This window comes from Polyergus mexicanus, unplaced genomic scaffold (assembly GCF_030449975.1).
Source record: "Polyergus mexicanus isolate NDT 795.1 unplaced genomic scaffold, iyPolMexi1.0 SCAF_23, whole genome shotgun sequence".
NCBI lineage: Eukaryota > Metazoa > Arthropoda > Insecta > Hymenoptera > Formicidae > Polyergus > Polyergus mexicanus.
The window spans coordinates 2,182,319-2,191,364 of record NW_027223343.1 but is presented as its reverse complement, the minus strand read 5'-3'; the positions used below and the strand labels follow the sequence as shown (position 1 = coordinate 2,191,364).

General features: G+C 44.3%; 2 protein-coding genes across 2 annotated transcripts in view; one reads left to right on the top strand and one right to left on the bottom strand.

Moving 5' to 3' along the window:
- The first annotated feature begins 6,091 nt into the window (after nt 1–6,091).
- Nucleotides 6,092–6,445, top strand: LOC138942761 (uncharacterized protein F54H12.2-like). Its single transcript, XM_070313230.1, has one exon. It carries the CDS (start codon nt 6,092–6,094, stop codon nt 6,443–6,445), a length of 354 nt encoding a protein of 117 aa, XP_070169331.1.
- Nucleotides 6,446–7,353: 908 nt separating this feature from the next.
- Nucleotides 7,354–9,046, bottom strand: part of LOC138942760 (uncharacterized) — a 3,860-nt gene continuing 2,167 nt past the window's right edge. The window contains exon 3 of the mRNA XM_070313228.1: nt 7,354–7,797. Within this exon, the coding sequence (XP_070169329.1) occupies nt 7,354–7,797 (444 nt within the window). The remainder of the gene's footprint in view (nt 7,798–9,046) is intronic.

Here is a 9,046-nt window from a genome sequence, read left to right as displayed (position 1 = left end):
CCCCGATTAACCGAACCGGATACTCGCTCTCGGACGCGTCTCGTCACCGAACGCGCGACGTCGCTGGAAAATGGAAAAAAACTCGCCCCCCAAAACGCGACAAGCGCGCTCGCGCTAACGCGCGCCTCGAGAAGAGGAGAGCGACGAAGGACGCCCCTCCGTCCTCTCGACCGCCCACCGACGATCCCCCGCCCCCTCGACGCCGGGCGCCCGCTCGCGGATCGCGCGCTAGAAGCGGCGCGGCCCCCTAAAGAATCGCGACAGTGGATCGCGCGCTAGAAGCGGCGCGCCCCCCTAAAGAATCGCGACGGCGGATCGCGCGCTAGAAGCGCGAGTCGCGTCAAGGTCGCGAATCGGGAGGAACCGCCACCCCCCAAGCGCTATCTCTCGAGCGCTCTCGGCGACTCGTACCCACCGCTTCCCCCCGGCCGCGCTTCCCCTCTCACCCTACTTACCCCCCCCCCCCATGCACCCGCCCAGCCCGCTCACCATCCCTCGTGCGCCTACAAACTGCTCCGAAACTATCTCTCTCTCTTCCTCCCCGACGGCACCTTCTCTCTCACACTCACGACAAACTGAGCCAAAACCGGTCTTACTATCCTACTCTGCACGACATAGGCCCCCTTCGAATCCCATAGGAAATCATGATTTATTACATACGTTTGCACGATCTCAGCGTATTATAATCGCGGCTCCGCACGGAAGTTCCACTCCGAAAATTTCGACCGAGCGTTCAAAATCTTACAAAAATAAGGTAGATAAAACGAGCGAAACCGAAGGTGATACGCTATTTGTATCCGCCGAGGAGGACGAAGGTGACAAAACATTAATGAGCTATGCAGATTCTCCGACAAAGAAAAGGATAGGATTGCTCGATTGGGGCAAACTCGAATGATGAAACTCGAAAAATTGTATCACAATTCCTCGCACTATGCCGGTTATTCGGCGACGGATAATTTATCGCGAGCCGCTAAACCGAATTTCTCACGTGACAAGGTCGTCGACTGGCTTAAATCGCAAGACGCATACACGTTACATCATCCGGTACGTCGAAAATTTCCACGCTTATATTATAACCTGACAAATATCGATGACTTATAGGAGGTTGATTTGATCGATATTCGTAATTTCAAGGGCTATAATGACGGTTATTCATATCTATTAACGATTATCGATGTGCTTAGTAAATTCGTTTGGGTAGAACCTTTACGCAACAAAACAGGTATCTGCGTGGTAAAAGCCTTTCAACGTATATTCTCGAGAAACAAAAAGCGCCTACCCGTATACCTGCAAACCGACAAAGGTAAAGAATTTATTGCTCGGCAAGTACAAAATTTCTTAAAAGAAAAAGATATTCGTTTTCGCGTAACTCGTAATCTCGATATTAAAGCAGCTATAGTGGAACGTTTTAATAGAACGCTCAAGGAACAGACGTGGCGATATTTTACTCATAAAAATACACGACGCTACATCGATGTTTTGTAGGATATCGTTCGCGCTTACAATCATACCCGGCATTCCACTATCAAAATGCAATTTGCAGTCGTTACGAAGGAAAATGCGCGAATCGCGCGTGAAAATATGAATCGTCGCTGGAACGACAACGACGATGGAACGAAGAAAAAGAATCGCGGGCAAAAGGCTAAATATAACGTGGGCGATTTCGTGCGTGTCAGTAGAGCAAAAGTAGCCTTTGAGAAAAGATACGAGGCAAAGTGGAGCGAAGAAATATTTCGAATTCACCGTGTTCTCGAATGGAGAAAACCGCACTTATACGAATAAGGCGATTTAGCGGGCGAAGTTATAGACGGGATTTTTTATGAACAAGAATTAGCATCTTGTAACGGGGTTACTTTTCGCGAGCTCGCGGATGAACTCGGTCGGGATCAGAGCTCGTGAAAAGGTGAGACACACGAAAAAGATGGAGTTAAAAGGTATCGTCTTTATTTGCCTCTTTCGGCAATGGTCGATTTACAATGGGTTCCGCGCGGCGGATTATGCAACGCGATAGCTGTGATTCGCGTTCGTTATTCGATGCGCGATGTTCGATATATCGAACCGCTTAAGATACTCGTACGGCAAGCTGTGTTTATTATGACAGCACGCGAAACGCGCAAGAAATCGGGCGCGGTCGTTCGGCGCGTGTACGGCAAGGCCGTGTTTATTCTGACGGCGCGCGAGACGCGCAAGAAACAGGGCGCGGTTGGTCGGCGCGTGTACGGCAAGGCCGGGTTTATTTTGACGGTGCGCGGAATACAATGGAGTAGTATGCGACAGGTATTTCGGCGCGATGATTATCTTCGCAAGTATCGTAAAAACGTGGCGGATCGTTGTCGCGTGGTTATTCGCGTATTCCCAGTAGGGGAAATGCGATCGGAGATCGAGTACCCTCGATCCGGCAGAGAACTCTCCATCCCCAGTGGTGCCAGAAACGGGTCCCGCGGCTCACGGCTCAACAATGGAAAGGGTAACGCACACAAGCGCGAGCCGCGTACATGTGGCACATGTGGCACATGGTTCGCGCTTGTATGCGTTACCCTTTCCATTGTTGAGCCGTAAGCCGCGGAACCCGTTTCTGGCATCACTGTCCGTCCCTGCTTCCGTCCGCGGAGTCGAGGATAGCTCGGCGGAGTCGAAAAAGCTCGACGGGGCAGCGAACTCGCAAATCCACGATCCGGCTGGCTGGAGCGGTCGGATAGTAGATTGTACTCTAGGAGAACGGCGAACACTCCGTTCTCGTCGAGTTAGGCGGATTTACGTGAGGATTTCGGAGACTGTACGGAAACCGAGAATGCTCGGCGGAGGCTGCGAACACGTCAACCTCACATTCCGTCGTTACTGCGAATCTAGGATCGGGTCTGGTATCGTATCTCGGAGCGTACTGCTCGAGCGAATTCAGGTACCAGTCTGGTGCTGAGATGCTGAAATGCTGCCTTTTTATCCCCGAGCGTCTAACGGTAATTGCGTCGTTCGCCCCCGGGTGGGGATAACGACGCGTTGTTTTCGGCGGGTAATTACGGTAAATGCGTCGCTTCCCCTGGGCGAAACGACGCGGCGTTTTGGCGGGTGACGCTCGGGATCTTCCGGCAGCATTTGGCTGCGCTCGGTTTTCGGCGTAACGGTGGCCGTATAACGGCCGTACGGTTGTTTACCGCAACGGCGGTAATTTGAGACTTAAAAAGGGCACTAGGCGCCTTTGTCACTACCCGGCTGATGTTCGCCGGGCAGCAGACTTCCGGCTGGCTACTTGCGTGGTAATAATGGGGGGTGCATCGTTACAATCTGTTATTAAAAACTTGCACGAAGAAGAATTTATCATCGATCATGTGATAAAAAGTAGAGAACGTGGTAACAGTAAACAATTATTAGTTAGTTGGCAAGAATATCCTTCAAAATTCGATTCTTGGATACCCGCTTCGAGTTTAAAATCTTTGAATCAAAAATGAGGGAGAAAGAATTTTATATAATTCTCCTGAATAATAGCAGCGTGCTTTTTCCGAAGAATAAAACCACGTGTTTTACTACTGAATTGTCTCAACGTATAAACTTGCAAGGACGTTGGGAAATAGCGCTCACGGAGATTCAATTTCCGACTAACTTTCTTCATATACGCCCTGGAGAAGGAATCATAAGATTTATAAATTTTGAAGAATACACGATAGGTTCCCAAAAAAAGAAAATCAACGCTAAAAAATCTGAGATACCATCGGGCATTTACTTGAATATATCCGATCTTATAGAAACTGTGAATTATTCTGCAAAATCCGCGGGTTCGCATATCCTTTGGCAATTTAGTGCTATTATCGGACGCAAAATTATTATGAAACTTTCCTGCGATATTGCGAGATGCGATATGATTCATTATGTAAACTTTTCCCAAAAACTTTGTCGAATACTCGGCTTCGATATGCACAATAAGCTCAATGTTAATCTTGTGGATCATTTACCGTTATGGCTTTTTGAAACCGACTTCGATATACAGAATGCCGATGAGAAACGTGATAAAATTAAAAATAATACCGGTACATCGGGCATTTTACCTTCCTGGATTTATGACAATGTTGAAATTTATATATCGCCATTTTACGTATTTCCGCACAAACAAGTAATAATAGCCGCCGAACCAGCTAGTTTGTTGCGCGGTATTCCCGACAAGCTCTTTATCTATTGCGATACTTGCGAACCCTATATTACCGGTGATGTACAATCTCTTTTGCGAATAGTCGCACTTGATGTTGGAAATGATTACGCGTTCGCTTCTACTCAAATAAAGCATTTCTCGCACACTCAATACATTGCCCTGTGTCAAACATCTTTTCGCACAATTGAGATAGATATAAGAGATCAACTAGAACAGAGTATACCATTCGAATTTGGAACGCTGACAGTGACATTAGATGTATCGAGTAGATACCATAATAATAATAATAATTAGAGTGCGCGATAAAAAATTAATCATTAATGGATTATTATTCGATGTATTGCGACAAGTTACAAAACGGCGGCAGTGAAATTCCGCGAGTTTTCGTGAGATCGCCCTATCAACGAGGTCACGGTATTGGCAATTTTCTCGGAGGACTGTTCAGACGTGTATTACCTTATTTAACCAGAGGCGTACGGGCTGTGGGGAAAGAAGCTTTACGGGCCGGTGTTAATATAATCGAAGATGTTGAAAACAATATGCCGTTTAAAGTAGCGGCTAAACACCGATTTCAAAAATCGCGCGACGATCTTAAGAGAAAAGCTAAAGAAAAAATAAGTAGTCTGATGAAGGGTTTGAGTTATAAGTCGGATGCAAAAATGCATATAGCTCAGTTTTCTTTCGGCGGGCTCAACACGCGCATCGTTAAATCCGCGACATTACGTAGACGCCGTCAGGCTCGTAAGAAAAATTCGTCAAAGTGCAAGACGCGAGGGAAAAAAAGAACAAATACAAAAATAGCGAACAATAAGAGAAAAAAAATCGCACAACAGTGAAAAGACTTAAGACATCCGCGAAACGGCGTAAAACCAGTAAAAAGCGCACCGTATCCGACATATTTTCTTAAACGGTATATATTCTAAACACATATACCAACTAGAATTACAGCGGCGACAAAAAAAATTGTGGTAAATAAGCAAGTCCTTTCTTCACACACATTCGAGTGAGTGTTTAAAGAGCGAACTCAATATCTTTTCTTTACCGCCCACGCAAACTAGTATCGAGGGTTCGCAATGGATTCATTACAAACCCGTGACTTCGCTCTCGGACGATTCCCCGATAGAATTCGTCATTCCGGGTCACCGAGAAGAATATTTACATCTCACGCACACCATATTAAGTCTTCGCGTACGCGTAGAAATGTTGGGACATACTGCGGGCGCATCCGCCGCGGTCACTATAGGCCCCGTATATCATTTACTTCATTCTATGTTCAATCAGATCGATGTGTATTTCAACCAAAAGCTCGTGTCGCTTCCAAACAACGCTTACGCGTACCGCGCGTACATCGAGGCGTTATTAAATTATTCTTCACCCGCAAAAACTTCCCATCTAACCTCCTGTCTATGGGACGCGGATACACCCGATCAAATGGACGAACCGGTGGAATCAAAATCGCCAAATTCCGCTCTCGTGAAACGCGCTCGTTACATTCACGGCGGGCGAGCGCTAGATCTTGTAGGACATCTCCATTGCGAGGTTTTCAATCAAGACAAATTTTTAATTAACGGCGTAGAAGTACTTGAGACTCGTTTGTTCGAAAGATTCGTTCTGTCTTATGGACAGTAACGGTTCATCGTCGGAAATTCATATACTGGATGCGAGTTTACTCGTGAGAAGGGCGAAAATAAGCGCAGGATTGTTACTAGCGCACGCTAGAATGTTGAGAAAGTTACGGCCAAATATCCGCTCGCGAGAGTCGAAGTTAAAACATATACAATTCATAGTGGTGTTGTGGGTGAATCGTTAGATAATGTAATATTCGGTCAACTTCCGAAAAGGATAATAGTCGGATTTGTTAATAATAAAGCGTTTAATGGGGATAGAAAATTAAATCCGTTTAATTTAAAAAATTATGGAATAAATTTTTTCTCGCTATACGTTGCCGGTATGCAAATTCCTAGTAGACGGTTACAACCGGTTTTCTCGCCAGAGGAACCGCTTTACGTTGAAGCTTATCAAACTCTCTTCGCGGGAACGGGCATCCATTTTTTGAACGAAGGAAATTCTATAAGTAGAGACGAATATTCCAAGGGATATACGTTATTCGCTTTTGATCTCACACCTGATCTGTCTGCTAATTACGCAGGACATTGGAATCTCGTGAGGCATGGCAGTTTACGATTAGAAGTGCGCTTCGAGAAGGCTCTCACTGAGATCGTTAATTGTATTATTTACGCCGAATTCGATAATGTAATTGAAATCGATTCGTCTCGTCAAGTCATCGTCGATTTTGCCGGTTAGATATTTATCGCGCTCAGATATTTGACCGTTACAACATAAATTTCCCTCTTTCTCCCTTCCATATTCGATCAAAATGCCAACAGCAAAAATTGTGTAAACAAAAAAAGGATTCAGTTTCATTCAAGACACGAACGTCAACACTTCGCGAACAGTTTAAACCTCGCTATTATGAGCGTTTCAGTCTTCACAAAATGGATATCGTCATCGACATACAGGATTTCCGCGATGCCAATGAAAAATTTATCCCTAAGGATGTTGCTGTTATCGCGCTTAATGCTCCATTCGTCGGACATTGGATTATAATGCCTCCGCATTCATTTGGCGATTTACCAGGAAATGTATGGCATGGAAACAATTGGCTCACGCGAATTTATCATGATATCAAATGATTCGACGGTGAAGCCAATCCGAAATATTTTATAACGCAACTACGTGAAATAACAAGACAAGCACGTTACATTTACGTCAGAGGTATCGAAACAGCAAACTACTTGGAAAATCTACTCTCCAGAAATGTATATAATTTCGAAAGTATTTCCCCCGCATTCAAAAATCTGTCGGAGGGAAAAGCGCGTGGACGATGTTGTGATTGTTGTGTTCTTGCGAGTTCAACAGGCGGTGCCGTAATCGGAAGGATTGCTCTAGGTATAAATTTCTACATTTTTTATTTATTGCTCGCGTTTGAGAATCACAGGTACAATGTTTCCTACTCGAGCGCTGGAACGAGAGAACGCAACTCAAATCCTCTTCGAGCCGCTGCCGCGAGCTTGCGTTCCTTCGGCGATTTTCCCGCCTGTGGCGCGCATGTATGTTAATCTAATCACGCGCGCTATTCGATCGCATATATAACACTTCTTCTCCTCGTGGAAAAAAAATTTCTTAAAGGAATAAACGAGAAAGGAAATGATTTAATGTGCGATATAGCTGCCGTAACGTTTAGGCAACACCCGATTTCGTATCGATTTTCGAGGCGTCGCTCGTTCTGAAACTCCTTGCTCGTTTTCGCCTTCTCGAATTACATGTGAGTTTTGTTTAGATGCATCTTTGTCCGCATTAGTAATATTTCCCTGATCTTGCGGTTTCTTTACTTCGTTTTGATCCCTATGTTCCACAGGTGCTTCAATTTTTTCCGGTGGATTATAATCCCATATCTCTTCCCAGTCCTTGCGCTTTTGTGGAATATTACCGACCTTTTGTATTTGGTCGATATGGCGTTTCCAACATTTGCCATTGTCCAGACGGATCATATAATGTAACAAACCTACGTGTTTCTTGATTTTTCCGAAAACCCATTTCGCTTGCTCGTAATAATTTCTACACTCCACCCTTTCTCCTCCTTGAAATTCACGTACCTTACATAATTTCGTATTATAATTGTTATTATTCTCATTTACTCTATTTGTGTCTGGTAACAAAATAGTTAAACGGGTACGTAACTTCCTATTAAACATCTTTTCCGCCGGCGACATTCCTGTTGTAAAGTGTGGCGTCGTTCAATAATGGAATAGTATTTGCAATACTGCCTTTTGTAAATCCATGATGGATATTCTATTATTTTGAAATTTCTTTTTTAACGCCGTTTTTAAAGTTTGAACGAAACGTTCTGCTTGTCCGTTTGTCACCGAGTGAAAAGGTGCTATGGTTTTATATATAATGCCATTACATTGTGAGAAATGCGCAAATTTATTTGATTTGAAATGTCGACCGTTATTTGAAACAATTATTTCCGGAATTCCTAATGTGGTGAATATTTGCCAACATTTTTGTACCGTCGTGTTACTTGTCATATCTTTTGTACTGAAAACCTCAGGCCATTTCGAAAAAGCATCCACCAATACAAAAAAATAATGGCCCATAAATGGTCTTGCATAGTCGATATGTACTCGCTGAAAAGGGAATTTCGTCGGTTCCCATTCATATGTTTTTGTTTCTCGAGGATTATTCCGCATCAAATTACAATTTGTACAATCCTTCGCCATATTCTCGAGATCGTGGTTAATGCGTGGCCACCAAACGTATTGTCTCGCAACTGTTTTCATTTTAACAATGCGTCAGTGTTCGCTATGTAATCCTTGCAACACCCTACTTCTCAATTTTTGCAGTATTATCACTCGACAGTCTCGTAACAAAATACCTTTCTGATAGCTAAATTCATCTATTGGTATATTGAATCGATCGCCTGGCTCTAACGACCTATCTTTTTATAACGCTACTATTAACGCTTGTAATTTGTCGTCTTTGCCTGTTTCCGCCGACAATTCAGAACGCGTAATCGGTAGTGAGTCGATTATATTTATCTCCAAATTATCAACCACATCATGTTCATGTTTGTCTTCATGCGTAATCGGTAATCGCGATAATCCGTCCGCGTTTCCGTGTTGCTTTGTATTTCTATATTTAACATTGTTACGTCCTGGCGACTCCACGATTCCTTCCTTCCGCAATGTTGCGGCAACGATAATCGATCGGTGATAAAAATAAGTCGTTCAGTAAATGGAGCATCTTGCGCCACGCATTTCTTTAAACATTTAGTCACTTGTCAATATCAATATCTATGAGCAACCGTGGGAAAGACGCGAGAGCCCGGTGACGAAACCGCGC

Coding starts and splice junctions, on each gene's coding strand:
- LOC138942761 (XM_070313230.1), top strand. CDS start 6,092: ATGCAAATTCCTAGTAGACGGTTACAACCGGTTTTCTCGCCAGAGGAA.